At 39.4% G+C, this 27,806-nt stretch overlaps 2 protein-coding genes across 3 annotated transcripts; one reads left to right on the top strand and one right to left on the bottom strand.

The window, feature by feature from the left end:
* Nucleotides 1–12: 12 nt before the first annotated feature.
* On the top strand, nt 13–27,806 carry LOC5506775. 2 transcript variants are annotated; one of them, XM_048733314.1, is made up of 7 exons: nt 13–220; nt 2,112–2,398; nt 3,588–3,889; nt 4,119–4,366; nt 23,650–23,913; nt 25,555–25,812; nt 26,363–27,806. In XM_048733314.1, the coding sequence occupies exons 1-7, from the start codon at nt 112–114 to the stop codon at nt 27,016–27,018; spliced, it is 2,124 nt and encodes a 707-aa protein (XP_048589271.1). In that variant the 5' UTR covers nt 13–111; the 3' UTR covers nt 27,019–27,806. The 2 variants fall into 2 exon arrangements, with proteins under 2 accessions (XP_048589271.1, XP_048589270.1); XM_048733313.1 differs by having other exon boundaries at nt 23,647–23,913.
* Nucleotides 4,717–10,586, bottom strand: LOC116620800 (somatostatin receptor type 1). Its single transcript, XM_048733315.1, has one exon. It carries the CDS (start codon nt 10,051–10,053, stop codon nt 9,031–9,033), a length of 1,023 nt encoding a protein of 340 aa, XP_048589272.1. The 5' UTR covers nt 10,054–10,586; the 3' UTR covers nt 4,717–9,030.

The raw sequence follows: 27,806 nt of genomic DNA, 5'->3' as shown, positions 1-27,806 counted from the left end.
TCCGCTGACAAAGAATGTAGGACCGCGGCTCAGCATCAAGCTCCTTCGAAGCAAAATATGTCAAACACTTGAAGTCCTCTACTTGGATTTTATCCTGACTGCAGCCGAATAATGGATGATCTCAGAGGCATGTGCTGTTCTGTGTGTTATAATCCGTTTCATGCTACAGAGAGTCAAGCTATTCCGCGTAACTTGAACTGCGGACACACATACTGCACAGGTAATGTGGCAAGTCTTATGCTATTTGAAGTTCGAAGAAGGGAAAAGTACTCCGTTTCGTTTTAAATAGGCTTTATTGTCTCAAAATCTAATATTTTTATGAATATATAACGAAACATACTTGCCATTTGAAAGGCTTTAGGTATTTAAATAGTACCTGGGATAAAATTGTCACTTATTTCTCTTCTTGGCAACGGCATAAAAGTGAAGATGCCGACTTCCTGATATGTGGCTTCAGTTGATTTTTATTAAACATTTATCGTTTCCTGTCTGTACCAATGTGAATGTATATTATTTTAGCATTTACTCAGTGGGGCGAGGTATTTGTTATAAACATGAGGGCTGCATACCTGTCAACCGCAATATTTCTGAAACCTATGAAATCCTATGAGGGGGTCTGGGTGCGGGGGGGTTGTCTGGTGTCAGGGGATATATAAGTGATTGGTTGCGGTTTCTAATGCATTGTTTATTAGGGTTTTGCTAATTTATTTTGCTACAACTAATAACACATTTTGTTACTTAATAAACGAGGCACCTTTTTCAATTCACTATATGAAAGGGGTCCAAAGTCTGGGCGGAGCAACCCTGTTCAAAAATTTTCAAAGAATACCTCCCCATGGACCCTAACGGCCATCTCTCTTTCATCTAATTATTTACTTTTCTGGACATGCCAGCCTAGCGAAATAAAAAGAAATGACTGGTGTCCATATAGCAGAGGATCTGTGTGGAGAAAGTGACAACTCCAGCCCCTCCCCCCAGGAGACACAATTGTCTGATTGGCCATTGAATGAAATGTCCTAGCTCTAATTGTATTCCAGCAAATGTTTTAAGCCTCTTCAATGCTGTAGAATCGTATGCTTCAGCTAATGCAAAAGACAAAATTAGTGTAACAAATGAGGAAGGCTTCAATGCTACTGGAAAACGTGGGGAGTTTTATGAATTGCTGTCGCAATGCAAAAAGTCGATTTTACTCATTTGGTGAATTCAATGTTTGCGTCAAATGGTCAAGGGATATCATTCACCTTTTTCTTAACTAGTCTTTTTATCCCTTCAAATCCAGAAGGAAGTGCCCCTAAAAACTCTCTTTGAATTGTACAGAATCTATGGATTGCGCCACATGGCTTGGCACAGTAACTTACTTTAAAAAAAAAAAATTAGCGTCCTTCTTCAGGTGCATGACCTATGAGACGAGACATGCAATTGGCTTATAACTGAACAATCAACTCAGCTGATATATTCTCTTTTCTACGGCTCTCAATGTTTTGCAAAAAGAATTCACAAACTCCGATGTTGTGCTTTTCTAAACATTTTATTCATCATCACAAAGTTTTCAGGCAATTACAACTCAAAGTCTTCGAGAACATCACTTAACCTGGAGGTTTAGGATTTAACCTGGAGATTTGCTGCAAATCCTGGAGATGCTGGTTTATTCAGTATAGTTGTCAGTTCTGGGGTTGGGAATGGACCCTTAATTTAATGTCTGAAAAATGCAAATTACCTGATCCTCTATTTCAAACCCCAACCCCCAAATTACCTGATCCTCTATTTCAACCCCCTTCATGTACAGGACAAGTTAATAATGATGCAACTGTATAACTTCATGAGTTTAAAATCTTCCCTTTTGATCTTACCTAAGGGCATTGTTTACTATCCTTTGAGAAAAGTTGAATTTTTTTTTTAGATGTACACCTTCAAATTTGTTTTAGATACAGTAAAGTAACAAAAAAGACCATTTCCGGCCATTTCATATCTGATAAAAGTTTTTATTTGCTGTCTTAATGTAGCCAGCTGTGGCTAACTTAACATAGCATATGTAATTCGTTTATAAATACAACCCTCTGATCCTATATCTCATATCTATAACACCTGTTTACTGTTAATCGCAATGACAGGCTGTCTTGGCAAACTCTCCGCCCAAAGCCAGTATGCATTTGTGAGGTGCCCAGCTTGTAAGCACGAAACACTACTCTTGTCACGATTTAACGGCATACCATCATTACCTAAGAACTTTGGGCTATTAGAGATCATTGAAAGCAAGGAAAATGCTGACAAGGCACCTGCTAGTGCAAGTACCATCGACCAGGAGAGGGCCAAGCACCGGCACTTGTGCACTGAGCATGATGAGCCTAAGAAAGTCTATTGCTATGACGATCAGGTCCTTATTTGTATTTATTGCCAGGTAAGATTTAGAACAATATAGAGATGAAGATGGTGGTTGTTACTGTTTTGGTAACTGTCCAGGAAACAAGTTAAAGTCTGTATAACCTTTCAGAATTGATAGATTTGGTCGATTCTTTATATTTTCATCTTCCAAATGGTATGTGGTTCATATGGATACCAAATAATGTGTGTTTGCACAAATAACTCAAATCTGCAATATTGAGGTATTTTGGTCAACCTTCCCAAAAAGACCATGAACTGGAAAAAGCCCGGGTCTAGTCATTTGTGATGTAGATCAAGATGTAAATCAAATTACATGAGAAAATATATGCGTGCGCTATACTAGTTCTTGTTTTCATGTCTTCTTAGTTAATGCTAGAATCGTTGTGTGGTTACAAGTTTTACCATCATCTTCATATTTCAACTTAGTAGTCAACTGATTATTCAAATTCAGGAAACAATCCTGCAAACTTTAGCAAACATTTTAATAGTCTGTGAGTTGTTTTTGCATTTTGCTCTGCATGCACAATCAAGAATGACATTCCCACGAGTGCGCACTGCTATAATAGCGATTTGTTGTAGGTTTCAAAATCAGTGCGCACACTTCTTTTTTCCCATATAATTCTCTGCTTTAAAAGATTTTCGCTTCATTTTGGGTAGCATTGCAATACAAAACTCGCCAATTTTTTGTGGTATTGCCGTCCTAGAATTTCAAAAATTTAGAAAATGCATTGTTAGATTTTCCAGTGAAACATGAAATTATACCCTTGATTCAATCTCCTTTCACGCGGCCAAGCTCAAATTTCAATCAAATACAATTCCCTTTCCAGAATTTGTACTGTAAGCTTATCTATTCTTTCTTTTGGCTAGATTGCTATAAGTGAAAAGGTAGAAAAACTTTAAAGGCTCACAAGATGGGTCAGCATGTGTGTCATTATCAGATATCTATCAGCACTGCTTGCTAGCCAGGCTACTGTTGGTTTGAGGATTTCAATATTTTGTTGCTAATTTAGCCCAAATTCAAAATTAACTGTGGTAAGGATATCGGTTTGGTTTTCCTTGAAATACTGCCTAGTTATTCTTGTGGTGTCATTGGAAATTGACAATTGCTTGGTGGAAATGTTTTTGCGAGGTGACTTATAGCTTGTAAACAAACCTGTTAAATTCATTCGCTTTAGCAGGTCTTGACATTATGTGTTCTCCTTTAGATATATGGTAAGCATCAAGGACATAGGTGTGATCTCGCGAGTCGGCTTGCAACTAATGTCAGAGAGGAGTTATCCAAGATCACAGTGCAGATTGAAGAAGAACATGAAAAGATTGTGATGGCCAGAAGAGCCATCGAGGCAAGAAAAGAAGCAATAACACAGAAGAAGGAGGCATTGGGACAAAAGATTGCACATCAGGCCTCTGGAATACGAACTGTTGTCAACAAAATAGAATCAGATTTGAGACTTAAACTGGGTATGCTAACACAGGCAAAGCTTGAGGTTCTGGAGAAGCAAAACAGGTTAGAACTGAAGGGTTTATGTATGTTGTTTGCTTTCTTTGGCTTTACAGTTTCCTTTCTGGAAATAAACAAACTACATATTTATGCCTGATTTTCTGTTCACAAGAAGAAAAAGTATCAAAAGATAATTGCTTTTTTTTTGGTTTGGTAATCGAGAGAACTTTGGTAATTCAAACTCCACTCAAAGAAACAATCTTTCATCCCTGTAACATTTCCCTTTGCTCTCAAGATCACTGTGCCAAGTAATACTCAAGTGCGAAGAGCTGTACACACTGATGCAGAGGGTCCAAAAAGATGGAGATGCCTGCCTTATTGAGTCAAAGTCATCTATTGATTCACTATCTAAGGAAATCATCGAACTTTCAGAGACTTGTAATCTGGCCCCATGTGCTAAGGACAACCTGGTATTCCATAGTAATCATATAGAGACATTGTACACCCTCCGCCTGGCCGTGGGGGATGTGATGGAATCAGAAGGTGAGTATGGATAGTGATTAAATAGAGGCATTGAACACATCTACAGTAGCTTTTGAAGATGTGTCAGAATTGAAAGGGGATATGGAAAGTGATCACATAGATAAGTTGTACACATTCACATGACCATGAGGGATGTGACAGAGTTAAAAGGTGGGTATGGAAAATGATATTCTTCTGAAGAGGGAAACAATTAATTATAATCCATACTTTTATCAAAATCCTAATGCCCCCCCCCCCCCTCCCTCGGGATAACAACTCTCCCTAATATTTTAAAAACAGCATTTTTAATTGACTTCTCCACGAACCTGTTTAAACAAGAGCCTGCCAAAATGTCACTATGCGAAACAAAATTGAAAGGATAAACATTTATTTAAATTGAAAGTATATATATTTAATTAATTCAATTGATTGCAATACTTTGTATTTGCCAACATAACATTTTAGAGTATTCCTTATTGCACTGAAGTGTTGTGTTGACCGGTGGTACTTCCGGTTCCTCATTACAATTAGTAAGTGACACCTCCAGTTTCTCACTAAGTTCCACTCATAAAGTCTCTCATTAATTTGAAAGTAATTCTGGTTCCTCATTAAGTGTGTAGTAATGAAATAACACCTCCTTGAAAGTTTATCAGGCCCTTACTGAGGGGGGTGCAGGGAGTATACATTTGCACCTCCCCCCCACAAGGGCCGAAAGTCCACTTCTTGTTCACAATAGACGTGCTATTTGTAGACGAAACTATAAAGCATAAGCGAGTTAGACGAAAAAGGCATAAAAAGGTCATAATTCTAAAACTAAAACAACCCAGTTTAAAAAAAAAAACAAATATATTGTATTGCATAGTTCCCTTAAACTATCTTGTTAGAATTCGCTTTGCAGATGTCAGATTCGTCAGGACTTGAACAAAATTTGGATAATTCTCCCACTACATAAGCAATGTCTGGCCGTGTTGCCATTTCCGCATACAATAAACTACCAACAATTGCTTGTTATATGGTAACATCAACGTTTTTGCTTAAGTTGTCATTTTTTCTCAGTTTCACATTAATATCTGTTGATGTTACCATATTTTTGGTGTCTATTTGTTCTTCTGGTTCCTCATTGAGTGGTACTTCCGGTTCAACACTAAGTGTGTAGTTTTTTCCGGTTCCTCATTAGGTGAATAGTTCTTCCGGTTCCTCATTAAGTGAGTAGTTCTTCTGGTTTCTCATTGTGTGGCACTTCCGGTTCCACATTAAGTGAGAAGTTCTTCCGGTTCCTCATTGAGTGGTACTTCCGGTTCCACATTTAGTGTGTATTTCTTCCGGTTCCTTATTGGTTGGTACTTCCGGTTCCGCATTAAGTGTGTAGTTCTTCGGGCTTGCGGCAGGATTAACAAAAAACAGAACATGTAATGCATTAATCATATTCACTCCCCACTCACCAAGAATTGGAACTCCCAATAAAAGCTCCATTTTTAGGATTGTGAGCACTGTGTAGAGGGGGGTCGCACAGAGTACAAACAGTAAAAGAGAACTTAGGACAATGCGCGTCGCAGAGCGAAACCTTCGAGCTCGCTTTTGTTGCTGAGCCCCTGGGATGTGTATCGCCTCTTGAGAGCGAACAAGTTTACGTATAATTGCAAAATTGAGGCAGAGAATTACGATCACCAATAAGATGAAGGTGGCATTTGTAGCAACGCCATAAAGCTCTGATTGCATTGTAGTGATGCGCAAGCATTGAAATGCCCCTCTAATGTTAGTAGACCAGAGTTAAGCAGTCCAGGTAAAACCCAGGACATAAGCAGCAAGATAATGAAAACACTGCGTTTTTCCGGCACATGTGCAACGCATGACACCGCTTGAAACCTCTCCATGGAGATGACCAAAAGCGTTACAAGGGAAATCCATGTGGATGTGTCTATCATGAAGGCTTAAAACTTACAAGTCACATCAGCCAGATAACCAACCCCAATCCATGACAAGTTTCCCTTTGTCATGTAGGACAAATGTTACGAAGGCTCCAGTAGAAGTGATAAAAAGTCGCTCAATGCCATGTTAGCGACCAGAAGGTTCGTGTTCCTTTGCGGCACTTGTTTCATTGTCACGAGTGAGATGACGGAAAGATTAAGACTCAGACCGATAATAACTACAAGCAGAAGTGACACGAGCCAAACCTCTTGGTGGATGGATGCAGAGAATCGTTCAGTTGACGAACAGTTGGTTCCATTGCTGATCAACGAGTGATTGAACGTGCTTGGAAGAGACGACATGGTTAAAGTCCTTTCGCAGAAAGCTCACAATAATCGAACGAGACGGTTGGATTTGACAAACCGTTTCCATTTAAATGGCTTATGAAAAATATTCAATTTTATGTGAATGGACTGAGATGTCCATCCTACTGAGCTAATCTGTTTCAATAGAGCAACCGCGAAATAATTATGATTGTGACAAAGGTTGCACCGTGCGCTAGAAATATCTTCTTCATCCTGTCCAATTGTATACTCAACTGTCCAGATGAATGCTTAACATGTTTGTCGTCGACTGGGCGTTATTACTCCCAAATGGATAAAAATAGACTTGACGGAAAAAAAAAAACAGGAAAAGCGCAATTCGAAATGGATTAATAAGACACGATTTCTTACTATGGGCATCGGTTCCATGTATTCTGGAATGATTTTCAAAACACAAATAACGTGAGGCCGAAATGCACATACCCAAATTTTGGCTTTTTAAGATATATTTACATTGATCATCCTTGCGCTATGTATGGGCTCAGGGACGAAAAGCTCAAATTTCAATGACACTACAAAATGTCGCATCAATTCACAAAAAGTCGCGTTTGATATTGTGTTTTCTATTACTCACTAAGCACTCTGTGAAATTTTCTGCCTTAGATGTGAAATGGGCTTATATGCAGCGTCATGTCATAAAAATAATAGAACAATTCAAATAAGAAGGAAGTAAAAGAAAATGTAGTGGATTTTAAGTAATGTTCGACTGAAGTTTTCTACCTCATTTACCATATATGATTTAAAAGAACAATTGACAGTTCGGGCTGCGACGGATAGGACCTGGTTCTTTTGAATACGACGAGAAAATATAATGCAAACAGGTTGGGACAAACTGGAGGTCGCACACGAGAAGTTTCCAAAAGTCTGATTTCCAAAGTTATAAGTTCATTTTTTTAGTGCGATGTTCACCTTTAGGCATTAACACTTATAAGAGACCTCCGGTTTCTGTACTCCTGAACAGTTCCCAACCCTATTTCAGATTTTTTTCCTGACAGTTTCTCCCGAAGGACATTAATTAAATGTGTAGCTCATCCTGTACCTCATTAAGAGTATAGTTCTTCCGCTTCCTTATTGAGTGGTACTTCCGGTTCCACATTTAATGTGTAGTTCTTCCGGTTCCTTATTGGTTGGTACTTCCGGTTCCACATTAAATGTGTAGTTCATCCGGTTCCTCATTAAGAGTAAAGTCGAACCTCTTGGTGGATGGATGCCGAGGATCGTTCACTTGACGAAGTTTTGGTTCCATTGCTGATCAGCGAGTGATTGAACATGCTTGGAGGAGACGACATGGTTAAAGTCCTAACGCAGAAGGCTTAACAATAATCGAACGAAATGGTTGGATTTGACAAACGTTTCCATGCCAATGGCTTATGAAAAATAATTAAATATTCAATTTTATGTAAGTGGACTGAGACGTCCATCCTACTGAGCCAATCTGTTTCTATAGAGCAACAGCGAAATAATTCCGATTGTGACAAATGTTGCACCGTGCGCTAGAAATATCTTCTTCATCCTGCCCAATTGTATGCTCAACTGTCCAGATGAACGCTTAACATGTTCGTCGCAGACTAGGCGTTATTACTCCAAATGGATTAAAATAGACATGACGGAAAAACCAGAAAAAGCGTAATTTGAGATGGATGAAAAAGACTTGATTTCTTACTATGGGCATCGGTTCCTTGTATTCTGGAATGGTTTTCAAAACACAAATAACGTCAGGCAGAAATGCATATACCCAAATTTTGGCTTTTTAAGATATATTTACATAAATCATCGTTGCGCTATGCATGGGCTCAGGGACGAAAAGCTCAAATTTATGAAAACTCTTTACAAAGAGTCGCATCAATTTAAAAATGTCGCGTTTGATACTTGTTTGCTATTACTAGCTAAGCACTCAGTGAAATTTTCTGACTTATTAGATGAGAAACGGGCTTATTTGCAGCGTCATGTCATGAAAATAATAAAACAATTCAAATAAGAAGGAAGTGGAAGGAAATGTAGTGGATTTTAAGTAATGTTCGACTCAAGTTTTCTACCTCATTTACCATATATTATATGATTTAAAAGAACAATTGGCAGTTCGGGCTGCAACGAATAGAGGACCTGTTTTTTTTTTAATAAGATGAGAAAATATAATTCAAACAGATAAGGACAAACTGGAAGTCGCACACGAGAAGGTTCCAAAAGTCTGATTTCTAAAGTTATAAGTTCATTTTTTAGTGCGATGTTCACCTTTAGGCATTAGCACTTATAAGAGACCTCCGGTTTCTGAACTCCTAAACAGTTACCAACCCTATTTCAGATTTGTTCACAGACAGTTTTTCCCGAAGGACATTAATTAAATGTGTAGTTCATCCGGTTCCACATTAAGAGTATAGTTCTTCCGGTTCCTCATTAAGTAAGTGGTAATCCCGGTTCCGCATTCGGTTGACCAATAACCTTCTTTCTGCAGAAAAACTTGCGTAACACTTTTCTAAAGTCGCCGAGAAATACAAAGTAGATGATCGGGCTTGCGGCAGGATTAACAAAAAACAGAACAGTTACTGCATTAATCATATTCCCGCTCCACTCACTAAGAATTGGAACTCCCAATAAAAACTGCATTCTAAAGATTGTGAGCACTATGTAGAGGGGGGTCGCACAGAGTACAAACAGTAAAAGAGAACTTAGAACCATGCGCGTCGCAGAGCGAAACCTTCGAGCTCGCTTTTGTTGCTGAGCCTCTGGGATGTGTATCGCCACTTGAGAGCGAACAAGTTTACGTATAATTGCAAAATTGAGGCAGAGAATTACGATCACCAATAACACGAAGATGACATTTGCAGCAACAGCATAGATAGCTGACTGCATTGTAAAGACGCACAAGCATTGAAATGTCCCTCCGATGTTATTAGCCGCGCAGAAAGCAAAAGTACTAGAGTTTAGCAGTCCAGGTAAAACCCAGGACACAAGTAACAGGATAATGAGAACGCTGCGTTTTTCCGTAAAATGTACAACAGATGACACTGCCCGAAACCTTTCCACGGAGATGACCAAAAGCGTTACAAGGGAAACCCATGTGGATGTGTTCATCACGAAGGTGTAAAACTTACAAGTCACATCAGCCAGATAACTAACCCCAATCCATGGCGAGTTTACCGTCATTTGGGACAAAAGAGACGAAGGCTCAAGTAGAAGAGATAAAAAGTCGCTGAATGCCATGTTAGCGACCAGAAGATTCATGTTCCTTCGCGGCACTTTTTTCATCATCACGAGTGAGATGACGGAAAGATTAAGACTCAGACCGATAATAACTACAAGCAGAAGTGACACGAGCCAAACCTCTTGGTGGATGGATGCCGAGGATCGTTCAGTTGACGAACAGTTGGTTCCATTGCTGATCAACGAGTGATTGAACGTGCTTGGAAGAGAAGACATGGTTAAAGTCCTTACGCATTGGCTCACAATAATCGATGGTTGGATTTGACAACAATTTCCATTTAAATGGCTTGTGAAAAATAATTAAATATTCAATTTTATGTAATTGGACTGAGACGTCCATCCTACTTAGCAAATCTGTTTAAATAGATCAACCGCGAAATAATTACGGAAGTGACAATGGTTGCACCGTGCGCTAGAAATATCTTCATCCTGTCAAATTGTATGCTCAACTGTCCAGATGAACGCTTAACATGTTCGTCGTCGACTCGGCGTTATTACTCCCAAATGGATAAAAATAGACTTGACGGAAAAAAAAAACAGGAAAAGCGCAATTCGAAATGGATAAAGAAGACACGGTTTCTTACTATGGGCATCGGTTCCTTGTATTCCGGAATGATTTTCAAAACACAAATAACGTGAGGCCGAAATGCACATACCCAGATTTTGGCTTTTTAAAATATATTTACATTGATCATTATTGCGCTATGCATGGGGTCAAATTTATAAAACCTCTTTACAAAAAGTCTCATCAATTTAAAAATGTCGCGTTTAATACTGTGTTTGCTATTACTAGCTAAGCACCCAGTGAAATTTTCTGACTTATTAGATGTGAAATGGGCAGCGTCATGTCATGTTTTTCCGCCATGTCATGAAAATAATAAAACAATTCAAATAAGAAGTAAGTGGAAGAAAATGTAGTGGATTCTTTAGTTATGTTCCACTTAGGTTTTCCACCTCATTTACCAAATATTATGTGATCGTTTCAATAATAGTATTTAGAAGAATAGTGGCAACATAAGAGAATAATGGAAGGTTATTAATAGTGCATTAGGGCATAATGGCAAGGCAACATTGATTAACGAACTTTTAGCTGCAGACAAATCTTACACTGACAAAAAGGAGATCGCTAATCAAATAAATTGTCACGCAGGAATAAGTCACACATGTAGTAAAGACATACTTAGCATCTAGAAATTATATACTGGTAAGCTGTCAGCATATTGAAGTCCACAGGGCAACTAAAAGTATTTTGTTTATCACGTTTGACAGGGAAATCTAAAACGCTTGCATGGAAGTTGCTTAGCCAAGCAGTTCCTATTTTTAGCAGATTGAACTTTTGCTCGGAAAACTTATAGGCGTGCCGCGTCCTTTTTCAAGTGGTATTTGACAATCGGGATTTGGCCACCAATTCTCGTTTCGTACTTCTTAACGAAGGAAGGAAAGTTAAGTCTGAGTTCACACAGGGTCTACCTAAGTAGGCTTCAGACCTGGCCGTTGGTAGAATTAGATTTTAGTACATTTTAAGACTTTGACTGCAAAATTGGGATGCTTTCAATCATAATAATCACGTGTGTTGCTTGCCATGCGCACTAGCAGTGTTACAAGTTAGTGTGTGACATCCGTAGTCAGTAGCAACATTACGTAAGTCATGGCAGTCCAAGGGTAACAGAGCTCAAAGCCCTTCGGGGTGTCAGGGTCAGTTATCCTAAAGGACGTCTTAAGCATGTAAAAAAGGGGTGCGTACCGAAGCCCCGATAAACTTGTTAGAGACTCACACAAAAACATCTTGTAGAACACACTTATAATGAAGAACAAACATATGAGAAACAGACAGAGAGACACATCTTGTTCACATCTCGTAAACACCTTATAAAGTCTTGAAGTTTGTAACAGCAAACAAGTAAAAACCGGTAACCCCCCCCCCCCCCCCCCCAGCCAAGTAGGTCATAGTCGTTCTGTTACATCTGGTCTGATAAAACACGAAAATTAGCTGTGACAGAATACTCATATCTGTTCTATTTTGGATTAAGCTGGGCAGAGATATTTCAGTGTCAAACATACTACCTGAGCAGTATATAAATGAAACAAATTCTGAACGGTTTACATTCGAGAATACAACAGAGAAACAACAGTGGTTTTCGAGATTTTATAACCAACAGAGGTTTTCGAGATTTTATCGTACCTAAAGGCAAAAAAAATTGTGGACTAGACAAGATTTCTAGCAAACTTCTAAAATAAGCTAGTCCACACGTTTCGTGTGTAATATGCGAGATGATATAACAAAGGTTTTTCACTGGGTTATTTCCTGAGGAATGGAAATGGGCCAAGGTCTGTCCAGTATACAAGGCGCGAAATATCGCCGATAACTACAGGCCAATATCTATATTGCCGGCTATTTCTAAGGTTATCGAGAGAATTATTCACGAGCAGGTGTACGATTTTCTCACAGAAAATCAACTGCTTAATAGATGTCAATCGGGTTTCCAAGGTCTGCATTCAACCTGTACGGCACCCCTCTTAGCTACAGATTTGTGGCTTAGAAATATGGACCAGGTAATGTGTTTATTGACCTCAAAAAGGCATTTGACACCGTAGATCACTCTATTCTCCTGCGTAAGCTAAGCTGTTACGGTGTCAAAGGCAAAACACTTACATGGTTCGAATCATACCTCGAAAACAGACGCAAACAATGCCTTGTGAATGGTGTTCTGTCGGCTAAGTACGCAGCTGCTTTCTCCTATTATCTTTGTTCTACAAAGGAGTTCTTTTGTCCCTATTCTTCTCGTTCTTTGTGTCGAGGTGCGGATACTGTTCATTTGCCCAATCGAATTTCAGCTTGTAAGAGCTGCGTACTGACCCGTTCTGTCTGATGAAAAGTATGTTACCTACGGGGTCCCTCAGAGATCGATTTTGTCCACGTTATTCAACTCCGGGTATGTTTGCTGATAATACTTAAATTTCAATACTAGGAAGTGAAGCAAACGACATAGAGCATAAGCTAAAACTCAAAGGCTCTCTGAGTCAACTCGTGAATGCAAATGTATTTTCCTAGTTATGTTCTTGTGTGCATAAAAGATACAGTATACAGGATAGTGAACAAAGCATGAACACATCATCCAAGTTGCTGAGAGTACATAAAAATGTCCTTATACCTTTTTTTTTCTTTTCGATGTCATGACACACCAAGAACAGTATAATTAATTATTATCATACTTAATGTGTTTTATGCATGTTAACATTCTAGAAAGGAGCAAAATCGTTATTCGATGAATAAGCGGGGGCCATATGTTTGTATGAGTTTTTTTTATATTTAGTTTAGATGATTGGGAAGAATTGTGAAAAAGTAATTTGTGGAAATCTATCCCCCCTTCTATTTTGTCCTTCGAACAGAGGCTTTTTTCTTATAACCCTGCGACCAGAGACCCAGCTAACAGATACTTTACCTTATGTTTCTCGGACTTAAAAGTCGCAGTTTTACTAGTCGCTCTTCCAAAACAAATTCAAACAAACAACGCGGAAACCCAGAGACGCGAATCGGCAAGTACTAAAAGAAAGAGAATTAAAAGCTTTGCTAGCATTTTACTTGTTTTGTTTGCAAAAATTACAACTTGAATTGGACTGAACCGTAGAAGATCGATTGACGTCGGTGACGATTGACGTCGGTGACGAAGGCGCATGCACACGCTCAACCCACATGGAAGACTTATCTGAAAATAGAGTGGTTTTCAAAATCCCGTGCAACAAAATGTAGTTGTTGAAATGTAATAGTCAAGCCAGAACAAAAGAAACAATAACATTAAAGTGTATTAGTACTAAATAAACTAAATAGTATTTCACGGGTTCTTCTCAAACTCATTAATTATGCATGCATGCATTAGCCAATGAGTGGAGAGGATATGGGTCACATGCATGGGACTTGATACCCAATGGAAACCCAGATGAACATTACTAGTGATTTGGATATGTGATTCAAACCACTAGCGATGTTCATCTGGGTTCTCAATGAATATCAAGATCCATCAATGACAACTTTATTTATCATAATTTTAATCACACAATTGGGCAATTGGTTAAATCAAAGAAAACAAATCAAGCTAGGAAACAGCAGGCAGTCCTACTTTTTTTTCGTTTACATTTATGTTAACCTCACAGTTTTAAAATGAATGACACAGAGTGTAAAATTGAACTTAAGCCTTGGTCTACTCTATTACACTCTGACTCCAAACTCTGAATATTGACCGTTTCTTCCTTCTCAGAAACTTTACTTTCTGGCCATAAAAGATTGCAAACTTTGCTAGCCTGTACTCCTGTACATTGTCGACTTTGGGATGCTCGCTCTAACCAATGTCTTTTCGTCCTCTCCGCACTTGGGAGAACGAAAACGATTGGCCGCTAAACCTTCGGCCATAGCTCAAGTTCCTCTCGCCGAATGAATAATCTTGCGTCACATAACAAATAACAAATTGCACCTATTGTATTTCCCTTGAGAAAAAGCAGGTTGTGATTGGACACAAACTTCTCGCCATTGTTTGGTCGATAGTTTGAAAAGCAGATTTGCGTTCCGTTCATGCCGCCTTTTACGATTAGGGCAAAATTGCGATTAGATCATGACATTCTTTGGTGAATACTTTGAGAAGCCATATAAAAAACTCGTGCTTCGTGTTTCATCGTGCTTTCATCTCTCTCGGAGACATTTTTAGACTTCTAGACTTTTTAGCTCTCTTTGCAAATCTATAATCATAATATGGGGCCTAGAGAGCCCAAAATAACATACCCCACAACACCTAGGTTGAAAACTTTCAACCCCCTACTGTAGAATATGTGATCCTCAATTCTACACCACCTCATATGAAGTATCCTAATCCTTTTATATATTTTTACCAATTACTATGTTCATTGGATACCAATCTGCAAATCTTTAATAAATAAAATCCTTTTCATGTATACATCATCCCTTCACTTAGACCCTGTATTAAAATCAATCTTCCATCTTAATAACAACAGACATATCTTTTAAACTACATTTAAATATTCCAACCCCTTTCCCCTGTCATTATTACATATGAGTAACTCTCTTAAGCCATGTTCGTGAAGAAGTAAAAGCTAATCAGACATGAAGATAGCCAAGCCATTGAGCAATTCCATAAGAAAATTACAAGAAAAAAAGACTATCTATATTTGCTAATGACAGTTTTGCCAGCATTCATGTGTCCAGCTATATCATGTCATTACTTTATCATCTACCTAGGCAAGCACTTTATACCTCATAAAACAGCTTGGTATAAAAGACACAGGAAACAAAAACAAATTAATTTTTACCGAACGAAAACAGACAAAGTAAATCTCAATATAGATTTTTATAGAGAAGTGATAGAAACATATTTTAGAGCACTAGAATCTTAAAAGTAAGATCAAAACTAGAGAGTACTTTTAAGATGTCTTTAAGTATAAGTTACTTTGATTGGAAAACATCCACTTGCTACAGAAGGTAAATAGCCGAATATAGTTCTCAATCGATTATGCCAAACAGTACATAATTTCTCCAAAGCAACTGAGCATTTTTAGCCGTTAAACTCCTCCTTACCTAAGCAAGACTTTTGAGAAGTTTTTCACGATTTACACAGACATGGAAGCCAATAAACTGCGAACAACCAATCAGTGTTCAAGGATTTGCTTTCTTAGCCAATCCAAATCACGGTGGAAGTGGGTGATTTGAATCAATGACAACTAATAAATAGATTTAGGCACTGCCTAAAAGCGGAGCCAGCATTGAATGAATGTTTTTAATGAGATTTTGAATGAATGAAAAAACCCTGGATCCACCTTTACTAGCTACTCAAAAATGAATGCAATGGAGGAAATCCTAAATTACTGAAAGTTCTTAATTCCAATTTCTAATTTCAAACCAAACTATGTTCATTGACTTATGTTTGGGGTAGATAGGAATAAATAAAAAAACAAACAGAAAGGGAGGTTGAAAAGGGAAAAATGTGACGCTGTTTGAAAAAAAATGTGACTCTACTTTAAAAAGAAAGAAACAAATAATGGATGAAACAGCATTCCAAAGATAGAATGATATAGTTAGATACACTTTAGGTGCCACTTACTAGTGATACTCCATCACCAAGGAAATTAAAATCCACAAACATACCTCTGGCATGCATTACATATTGGTGAACCCACCCTTTAGCATGGTGGCCTGCTGTTTTTATTTTATTTTATAGAAACCCTGCAGCTGGATCCACACATGCTAATGCTACTACAAAATAAAATGCAATCAAATGGAGAAGAACAAATTGACTTGGGAAGCAAATTTTCTTGATATTACTGATTAGTGCTAAATGAAAATGTCTAATTTCAAACCTAACCTACTTAATTTATTCAGGATGCAGAGGGGAAACAGCAAATAATTATCAATTGCATATAAAAAAGTCATTAGAGAGAGAAAAAAGAAACTGGGACTATATTTTTGATAAGAACTTTAACACTAATGCAAAAACTTGATTGAGCACTCTCCTAACATTTCCTAACTTTCCTTATTATCTTCAGGTTGATAAAAAAATGTTTTTAATTTTTACAGATTTACAGTATCATTGACACAAAGTATCTTGCTCTAAAAACCCTATTACACTTATACTGCTGTATCAAATTAAGAAATCCCGGCCTTCCAGCCTTTAGCATCAATCATGACCCTCAGGTAGTCCTTGGTTGGTTTTCCCTAAATAAAAGTAAAAACAATTAACTTGGGTATTTGTTTTTCTTTCAAATTAATATTTTCATTATCCCATTTATAACCTTACTAATTTTACATAACTATTTGAATAAAAATAAATAGACACATTAGATAGTATGCAAGATGCAGACAATATAAGCTTGAGCAAAAAAATATATAGGTTGCATTTTGGGTTTATATTTTTGATAAAAAAAATATCTTGTAACTGTAATGTTAAAAAAGTTGCTGTATCTTCAAAAAGACTAAATACACAGGATATAAAGACAAAAAAGGTCTTCTTTAGCAATATATGACAATGATATTTGTCAGCCTTGATTTAATATCTCAACGCTGTCAATAAAGTAAAGAGAGAACGAAGAATATCAAAGGATGTTGTTATGCTCAAATTGTCTGTTAGACCACAAATTCTTATTTTTAATGCTCGGTTACTGTAAGCTGAGTTGCATTATACCAAGATAAATAAATGCACATAAATAAATAAGACTAAAACAGTACATTATAGTAATTTATACAGCTCTATTTCGAAACTAGGTCTTAAATGAAAGTAATGATCTGGCACTAGCGGTGTGTGCCGGAAGGCTGTTCCAATCTGGAATAGTGTTGGGGAAAATGAAAACTTATGCCTAGTGCACACTAGCGACATATCGACATAACGACATGGGCGCGCGCACCCTTATCTTCGACATAATGACATGGACATAACGACATAAGAGAAAAAACATGTTTTTTCTTTTATGTTATTATGTCCATGCCGTTTTGTCGGGCTAAACATAGTGCGCACGCCCATGTCGTTATGTTGTTATTTTGCTAGTGTGCACTAGGCATTATAGACATCTGTACTCTAGAACAAATGTATAAATCGAACAAGCTAAGTGTCATTGATAGGAATGTACTTCTGAATTTATAGAACTTAAAACCTTTCCTTTATATCAATCTAGCCAAAACAAAGCATAGATAAACTTTCAAATTCTGAAAGGGGAATTGAATTTGATTGAAATTTGAATTTTCTACAGATCTTTGAAAATTTTCCTGGCCGCGCGAAAGGAGATTGAATCGAGTGAATAATTCCAAGTTTTGGCGGGAAAACCTGAAACAACGTATTTTCCTTAAATCCGTTAAAATTCAGAGACAGCAATACCACAAAATATTGGCGAATTATTTTCTATTGCAATGCTACCCACAATGAAGCGAAGAATAATTTAAAGTCTTGAATTGTATGAGAAAAAAGAAAATATCGTTTTGTTGTAGGTTTCAAAAACAGCGCGCGCTCGTGAGAATGTCGCCATTCTTGATTGCGAATGCAGCGCGCGCAATGCAAAAACAATTCAAAGACTAAAAAATATCTGCTAAATTTTGCAGATTTGTTTCCTGAAGTTAAATAATCATTTGACTACCAGGTGGAGATATAACGATGACGGTAAAAGTTGTAGCCACACAACGTTCTTCAGCAATAACTAAAAAGACATGAAGACGGGAACCGGTTTAGCGCGAGCATCATGTTTTCTTACGCTTAGTGCACACTAGCAACATAATAACATAACGAAATAACATGCGCGCTATGTTTGGCCCGACATAACGGCATGGACATAATGACATAAAAGAAAAAACATGTTTTTTCTCTTATGTCGTTATGTCGAAAATAAGAGTGCGCGCGCCCATGTCGTTATGTCGATATGTCGCTAGTGTGCACTAGGCATTATGTAGTTTGGTTGACATCTCGATCTACGTCACCAATGACTGGACCCGGGCCTTTCAGTTCACGGCCTTTTTTCCGAAGGTTGACCAAAATACCTCAATATTACAGATTTGAGTTATTCGCGCGAACGCGTGTTTTATAGGGTCCATACGAACCACATACCATTTGGAGGATGAAAATGTAAAGAATTGACAAAGTCTCTAAACTCTGAAAGGTTATATGGACTTTTACATTTTCATGGCGATTGTCAGTTGAATAAAAGCCATTCAAGTGCCAAAATTATAAGCCAATTATAATTGGAATTCAAGTAGATGGTATTTTAGCCAATCAAAACAAGGTAGATGACATTGATATGTCATCTTGACGTCAAACTAAAGCTGGTACGGTGTTTTAGTTTGAGAGATTGGTTTTGGGAAAAAAGCGAACAAACGAGCATTATAAAAGCACAACAATAAATGAAAAAAATGTCATATTCTCAATACAAATCATCGTCCAAAACTCACCTTGGCAGTGTTTTTTTTTTTTGTCGCTTAGTGGTTGTGTTCGCTTTTTGTTGTAAACCGTGATCTTTCTGCTAGCAAGGAACTAGTCAACAAAAGTAAGTAAATGATTTTTATAGCTGAAAATAGACATCAATCCAAGGCGTTTTTCTCTCAGGATCTCCTCACATAGATATAGACGTGAATGAATATAGAATCGTAGTGTAGAGCCTCTCCTCTTAGTCCTCTTTTTAGCTGCTGCTGCTGCCACGGGCGGGATTTTACATCGGCTCGTACTTCAGACTTCCCTGCTAGCAGAGGCCTCTTTTCTCTGTATTTCGCTGGGCTGGAGTTCGCGAGGAAAAGATATATTTTCCTCGCGAACTCCAGCCCAGCGAAATACAGAGAAAAGAGGCCTCTGCTAGCAGGGAAACTTCAGACAAAACGTTTCCTCAAAAACTTAAGCCCATTTGAATCCGCATATTTTCTCATTAAATACTATTTTCAAGCTGCCTTTTTTTCTGTGAACATACGAACTTTGCAGCACAAAGCGAGGCGGTAAAAAACACATAACAGCGTAAGATCGATTGGGGCCTGGGGGTTGGACGATTGACTGGATGGATTGTGACACCACAGGGTAACCGCGCGATGACCACACAACCAAGTCGCATAGTTATACCATATTTCTTGGCTCCGCTATAATGCAAACAGGTTGGGACAAACTAGAAGTCGCACACGAGAAGGTTCCAAAGTTATATGTTCTTTTTCTAGTGCGCGCTGGCTCCGCTACAATGAAGCTACGGCCAGAAACGTTTTGTTTTGGTGACAATTTTCATCTTAACTTTGAAGCGAAAAACAACAAATATAAGAAATTAAACAGAACCTGCTCATTTTATTTATATATGTTCTATTTAATTATCTAATTATTGTGAATACAAAATATCCTTCGTGTTTGTGTTTCTTGTTGCTGATGAGGAATTCTCTTGTTAAATAATATGATAACTTTACCTTTCTGCATTGGTTTTGCTTCGTGAATAGCAGTGTAGAGCCTCTATAAGTCCTGCTTCTAGCTGCTGCTACAATTGAAGAATGAGACGGGCGGATTCACAAACATACGGATAGATTTTACTATAGGCTCGTACGTAGGCTTCTAAACTTCTTAGTTTCGTCAGACAAACGCTTCCTCAAAGACTTGTTTGACCCTCGACCATAAACAGCCCATTTGAATCCGCATATATTCTCATAATACTATTTTCTAGCTGCCTTATTTCTGTGAACATGCGAACTGTCGCGATAAAAGCGTAAGAGCGAGTGGGGCCTGGGAGTTGCATGACCTCCTGGATTGTGATACCCAGGGTACCCGCGCGATGACCACAAAAACCAAGTCGCATAGCTATACCTTATTTCTATACCAATGGAGCTCCGCGCGCGGCCTACGGCCGCGCTGGCCCCGCTATAATGAAAACAGGTTGGGACAAACTGGAGGTCGCACACGAGAAGGTTCCAAAGTTATATGTTCATTTTTTAGTGCGATATTCAACTTTAGGCATTAGCACTTATAAGAGACCTTCGGTTTCTGTACTCCTGAACAGTTCCCAACCTTATATCAGATTTTTTCCCTGACAGTTTTTCCCGAAGGACATCAATTAAATGTGTAGTTCATCCGGTTCCTCATTAAGAGTATAGTTCTTCCGGTTCCTCATTAAGCAAGTGGTAATCCCGGTTGCGCATTCGTTTGACCAATAACCATTTTTCTGCAGCAAAACTTGTGTAACACTTTTTTAAAGTCGCCAAGAAATACGAAGTAGATGATCGGGCTTGCGGCAGGATTAACAAAAAACAGAACATGTAATGCATTAATCATATTCACTCCCCACTCACCAAGAATTGGAACTCCCAATAAAAACTCCATTCTAAAGATTGTGAGCACTGTGTAGAGGGGTGTCGCACAGAGTACAAACAGTAAAAGAGAACTTAGGACCATGCGCGTCGCAGAGCGAAACCTTCGAGCTCGCTTTTGTTGCTGAGCCTCTGGGATGTGTATCGCCTCTTGAGAGCGAACAAGTTTGAGTATAATTGAAAAATTGAGGCAGAGAATTACGACCACTAATAAGATGAAGATGGCATTCGTAGCAACAGCATAAAGTTCTGATTGCATTGTAGTGACGCGCAAGCATTGAAATGTCCCTCTAATTTTTGTAGCCCAGCAGAAAACAAACGCACTAGAGTTAAGCAGTCCAGGTAAAACCCAGGACATAAGCAGCAAGATAATGAAAACACTGCGTTTTTCCGGCACATGTGCAACGGATGACACTGCTCGGAACCTCTCCACGGAGATGACTAAAAGTGTCACATTGGAAACCCATGTAGATGTGTCTATCATGAAGGCGTAAAACTTACAAGTCACATCAGCCAGATAACTAACCTCAATCCATGGCAAGTTTCCCATTGTCATGTTGGACAAAAGATACGAAGGCTCAAGTAGAAGAGATAAAAAGTCGCTCAATGCCATGTTAGCGACCAGAAGGTTCATGTTCCTTCGCGGCACTTGCTTCATTATCACGAGTGAGATGACGGAAAGATTAAGACTCAGACCGATAATAACTACAAGCAGAAGTGACACGAGCCGAACCTCTTGGTGGATGGATGCAGAGGATCGTTCACTTGACGAAGTGTTGGTTCCATTGCTGATCAACGAGTGATTGAACGTGCTTGGAGGAGACGACATGGTTAAAGTCCTTACGCAGAGGGCTCACAATAATCGAACGAAATGGTTGGATTTGGCAATTCGTTTCCATATATATATGGCTTCATCCTCGGGGACCCAGGGCGTCGCGGACATCGGGCACACAGGGAGCACGCGAGAAACAAAGAGCACTGAAAAACGCCCTGGGCAACTGCTCTGTAAAACCCATTTCTAAAAGGGTTTCTAATCCAATTAATCGCCTGACTTGACCTGGCGCCTTTTTCCAATTAGCGCCTGTAAAAACAGTCTCGAAATATACATGTCAAGAGGGAAAAGAAAAACTATACGCTCGACGTAACAAACAATATTGGGAAAATTCTATGGAAAAGCTTAAATTATTCTAGATAATTCAAGGGTTGAGTCAAGTTTGAGGGATTTTATTTGAACTCTTTATTTAATTAACCTTTGATGTACAAAATAATCCCGATCGAGATATTAAACGCATTCGAAATGAGTATGAGCCTATCGTCTTTCAGCCTGTTTCTTTCTCGCTCCGCGCGCTTCATGTGTGCCCGATCTCCGCGACGCCCTGGGTCCCCGAGGATGATATGGCTTACGAAAAATAATTAAATCTTCAATAGTTTTTGCTTTAAATATATTTTCTATTAATAATTTTGTCTGTGCATGCCGGTTTTATTACTAAGCGTTTTACATTTTAAATTTACAACTAACAAATGTTGCTATATGGCAAAGCTGGTAAGTTAAATAAATTATTGATTAAAATACAGTATATTTTGAAATAAAGGTTAGAGTTATCAATTTACCACGTTCTTCCAAGAGTGGGTAAATATGTTCGTCGTCGACTGGGCGTAATTGCACCAATTGTTATTACACCAATGCTTATTTCATTTATTATGAAAATAAATAAAAAATCAAATAAGGAGAAAGTGGAAAAAAGTCCCTCCCTCATAATTAAATCTTCAATAGTTTTGGCTTTCAATATATTTTCTATTAATCATTTTTTATGTTTGTGCATGCCGGTTTTATTACTAAGCGTTTTACATTTTAAATTTACAACTTATAAATGTTGCTATATGACAAAGCTTGTAAGTTAAATATATTATTGATTAAAATACAGTATATTTTGAAATAAAAGTAAGAATTATCAATTTACCACGTTCTTCCAAGAGTCGGTAAATATGTTCGTCGTCGACTGGGCGTAATTGCACCAATTCTTATTACACCAATGCTTATTTCATTTATTATGAAAATAAATAAAAAATCAAATAAGGAGGAAGTGGAAAAAAAGTCCCTCCCACTTTTATTTCTCAGTGGCTTTGGTCATCACAAAAATGCATTCCCTCGTTACAAGGATAGTTTATGCACCAGTCAATTGAAACCACGGCACCCCGTCTCCCGTGACATAGCGGGGAAAATTAACATTCATATGGTGTTAAATGCTCGTTACTTTCCCGGCTAAACCCCCTTTACATGGTCCCGGTATTTTCTGATAACGCCCCTTTATCTTTTTTTATTGCGATGTTTACCTTTAGTCATTGGCGCTTATAGTAGTCCTTCGGTTTCCACAGTTCCCAACTCTATTTGAGAATTTATTTTCCCGGACAGATGTTTTTTCCCTAAAGGATGTGGGTTTTTTTTTTCTGTCAGTCTTAGCTTGCTCGATTTTTTAAGGGCCTGAGCCTGGCTGTGTCACTCAACCTGTCAAATGGTCCGTTCCTTATATATTTTATATAAATAAATTTAAAGAATTCCTCTCATGGTTGACAGACAAAGCTAGCTGATCTGAATTTTAATAAAGGTTATATTCAATTACACGGTATATCAAGTCTGTGTGGTTTTAAAGACCTAATTATCTAATATAAAAAAGTGGTGGAGGGGGGGCGGTTGCAAATTTTTGGACCTACGGTTTCGACCTTCGGGTCACGATTTTTGAGCAAATGGTTTTGCAAAAACACCGACCCCCCCCCCCCCCCCGTAATTAATGACCGCTCCTTTAGAACGATGTTTACCTTGAGGCACCAGCATTTATCAGGAACCCAAAGTTTCTGCACTCCGTATCAATTCCCACCCTTTTTTGAGAATTTTCGTTATTTTCATAATATGTTTTATTTTCATTAATATGTATTACTATTCTTACTGGTAATCTTATACAAAGCTTTATTATTCCCCTACACTAATTCGCCTTGGTACTTAGAAGAAGTACAAACCGGAGCCTGCGAAGCAGCGCATGCTCAGGCGGAGCCCGAAAGTCTGCTGACCAGAGTTCTCGCCGACCTCGAGCAAGTTGTGACGGACGCAGAGAACAACAACAGTAGGATGCGAGGTCTTGTAGAAAGCACCGAAGCACAGGGGGAGGACACGGATAAGGATAGTACGGATTTGACGTCTACTGAGGAGGACACGGGGGAAGAAGATGATGAGGAGGAGGAGATGGAAGAAGAGGGACAGCAAGGCAAAGGAGGTAAAAGAAATTTATGACGAGCTAAGCTCAACCTAGTCCCTTTGGTTTATTTTGGATTCCAGTAGTTTGGCAAGAGAAGATGGAAAATACAACCCACCAATACCCAGAGCCCTATTTTGCCTCTCTTAGCTGCTACCGCTTTCATCACTTAACTAATACCCGTAGCCCTATTTTGCCCGTCTTAGGTGCTACCGCTTCCATTACTTAACTAATACCCGTAGCCCTATTTTGCCCGTCTTAGGTACTACCGCTTCCATCACTTAACTAATACCCGTAGCCCTATTTTGCCTGTCTTAGGTACTACCGCTTCCATCACTTAACTAATACCCGTAGCCCTATTTTGCCTGTCTTAGGTGCTACCGCTTCCATCACTTAACTAATACCCACAGCCCTATTTTGGCTGTCTTAGGTACTACCGCTTCCACTATTTAACTAATACCCCTAGCCCTATTTTGGCTGTCTTTGGTACTACCGCTTCCATCACTTAACTAATACCCGTAGCCCTTTTTTGGCTGTCTTAGGTACTACCGCTTCCATCACCTAACTAATACCCGTCGCCCTATTTTGGCTGTCTTAGGTACTACCGCTTCCATCACTTAACTAATACCCGTAGCCTTATTTTGGCTGTCTTATGTACTACCGCTTCCATCACTTAACTAATACCCGTAGCCCTTTTTTGGCTGTCTTAGGTACTACCGCTTCCATCACCTAACTAATACCCGTCGCCCTATTTTGGCTGTCTTAGGTACTACCGCTTCCATCACTTAACTAATACCCGTAGCCCTATTTTGGCTGTCTTATGTACTACCGCTTCCATCACTTAACTAATACCCGTAGCCCTATTTTGCCTCTCTTAGGTACTACCGCTTCCACCACTTAACTAATACCCACAGCCCTTTTTTGGCTGTCTTAGGTGCTACCGCTTCCACTACTTAGCTAATACCCGTAGCCCTATTTTGGCTGTCTTTGGTACTACCGCTTCCATCACTTAACTAATACCCGTAGCCCTTTTTTGGCTGTCTTAGGTACTACCGCTTCCATCACCTAACTAATACCCATCGCCCTATTTTGGCTGTCTTAGGTACTACCGCTTCCATCACTTAACTAATACCCGTAGCCCTATTTTGGCTGTCTTATGTACTACCGCTTCCATCACTTAACTAATACCCGTAGCCCTATTTTGCCTCTCTTAGGTACTACCGCTTCCACCACTTAACTAATACCCACAGCCCTTTTTTGGCTGTCTTAGGTGCTACCGCTTCCACTACTTAGCTAATACCCGTAGCCCTATTTTGCCTCTCTTAGGTACTACCGCTTCCACCACTTAACTAATACCCCTAGCCCTATTTTGGCTGTCTTAGGTGCTACCGCTTCCACTACTTAACTAATGACCGTAGCCCTATTTTGCCCGTCTTAGCTGCTACCGCTTCCATCACTTAACTAATACCCGTAGCCCTATTTTGCCTCTCTTAGGTACTACCGCTTCCACCACTTAACTAATACCCCTAGCCCTATTTTGGCTGTCTTAGGTGCTACCGCTTCCACTACTTAACTAATACCCGTAGCCCTATTTTGCCCGTCTTAGCTGCTACCGCTTCCATCACTTAACTAATACCCGTAGCCCTATTTTGCCTCTCTTAGCTGCTACCGCTGTCACTGCGGAGGGCTCCCTTTCGTCAGATGGTGATCTGCTTGGTGCAGTGGGAGGCGCCTCTCCCGCCGCAGCGGTACAGACCCAGGACACGAAGCGAAAGAACGAGAGCAAGCAGGGGCTACTGCGAGAGCTGCAGATGGAGATTGAGCGCCTCAAGCTGTTGGGGCCTCGCGGTGAGCTCATCAGGGTCGTGGATGACGACGAGAGCTCGAGCTCCGAGGAGGAGGAGGAGGAGGAGGACACGGGTGAGTGCTGATTCGTGCGTTCGCCCACGCTCACAGTCTTTGAAGGTCACAGGGAAGATCGTACTTATGATAATGACGATGGTGTGTGCGCATCCAAGAGAAGGCTCGGTTACTAGCCGTGGTTACGTCGCGCGCTGCTATTTACTTAACGTTGGGAGAGGATCGCGGGCGCACCGAAACTACCACGACTGGAAACCGAGCCTAATCCAAGACGTACATCGATAGACTAAGCTTTCGACGTTTGAAGAGCAATCTGCTAAATATGAGCAATTATTTTTTTTATTCCTTACAATACTTATGGGATTTTAATATAATAATTCTAACAAAATGGAAAGTACACTTTATCGAAACAAAATGTGTAAAAAAATTATTTCTCTATGATTGTTTGCAACCATCCCAGGAGGGCAAAAAATGAAACGAAAGGTTTACGGACAATGGAAATCTTCCATTGTGACTGGTTGATGCTTTTACTTGACGTTTAGGACGTCACATGAAACCCAAGAATATAATATAATAATTGACAATATTGCATGTTGATTTATCTGTGTAGATGACAGCAGTGATGATGATGATAAACCAAGACTGCAAGTAGATTTCAAAATCCGTGTCAACAACGACACTGGTCGAGCACGGGCCTCAAACAGGCTCGCGCTAACCGCGCAGGGAATGGACACGAGCATGCCAAGCGAATCACGTGACACCCCAGCCACTCGTCACCGGTCCCAGCTCGTCCCTCGAGGGTCGCGCTGCTCTGTGCCCAATTGCCAACACCTCCTGAATGCCGCGTTGCAGTGCAAAATCTGTAAGCGTGTGTTTTGCCGCCAGTGTGCGGCGGTATCGCGTATCTGCGGCCGTAGCCAAACCGGACACTCCTTTGTAAGATACAAACCGCACAATAAATCACCAAAAACCTATAAAAGCTCCGCTTCTAAATCGAAAAAGAGCACGTCAAAAAATTTGAGTAGTTCCGTGAGCCCGCCATGGACATGTCAGCGGTGTACCATGATAAATGAAGGTCACGTGTTGGTCTGTGCCGCGTGTTTGACCAGCCAAGACTATGACCCTTCTATGGTACGGAGCGTGTGCCCTGTATGCACCCTTGTCAATGAACCTGGGAAAAGCACGTGTGAACTGTGTAACAGCGATCTTGAGACGCCGGACAACACTATGCGAAGTGAAGAAAACGACGCGGAAAAACCAGACTAGTCTTCTAGGAAAACGATGCGACAAAACTAGAATAGTCCACTATGGAAGGGAAACGATGCGGAAAAACTGGATTAGTCCACTATGGAAGGGAAAAGATGTGGAAAAACCGGACTAGTCCACTATGGAAGGGAAACGATGCGGAAAAACCGGACTAGTCCACTATGGAAGGGAAACAATGCGGAAAACCGGACTAGTCCATTATGGAAGAAAAACGATGCGGAAAAAACCGGACTAGTCCAATATTGAAGGTTTACAGCCAAATTCGTTGTTGCGCGACCACAAACGAATCCAAAATCCATGTCTCGTTTGGGAATAGCGCGTAGTCAGACAAAAGCTTTAGGGGGGGGGGGGGGTTGCCTGGTTTTGATTGTTTGTTTTGATTGACTACGCGCTCTGTATTATTTTCTGTAATCTGTATTATTATACAGATTACAGAAATAGCAAATATATACAATTGTACGATCTATAAATCTGTACAGAAAAGGATAGGTAGATCATAACGCGACCAGTAAAACCGTGAACAACGGAAATATGTATAGAATGTTTGTTCCGACCAATCACTTGCAAGATGTTCAAACAGTCAACTAGAAACAAATCGCAGTGTCCGAATTCTCGCGTCTGATTCGTTTAACTGGTTGCGCTGTAAGCGAACGCAAGTGTATCCATGTAATTCGTAATAAATTGTAGAGACGTTGAAGTCACGTACACAAGCGTTGCTTGCATAAAAAAAATTATAAAGGAAGACGATTATCCTAGTGCTATTTAATAAACCTGTTGGAAGACTCGTA

This window comes from Nematostella vectensis, chromosome 10 (assembly GCF_932526225.1).
Source record: "Nematostella vectensis chromosome 10, jaNemVect1.1, whole genome shotgun sequence".
Taxonomy (NCBI): domain Eukaryota; kingdom Metazoa; phylum Cnidaria; class Anthozoa; order Actiniaria; family Edwardsiidae; genus Nematostella; species Nematostella vectensis.
This window is presented reverse-complemented; position numbering and strand designations above follow the sequence as displayed.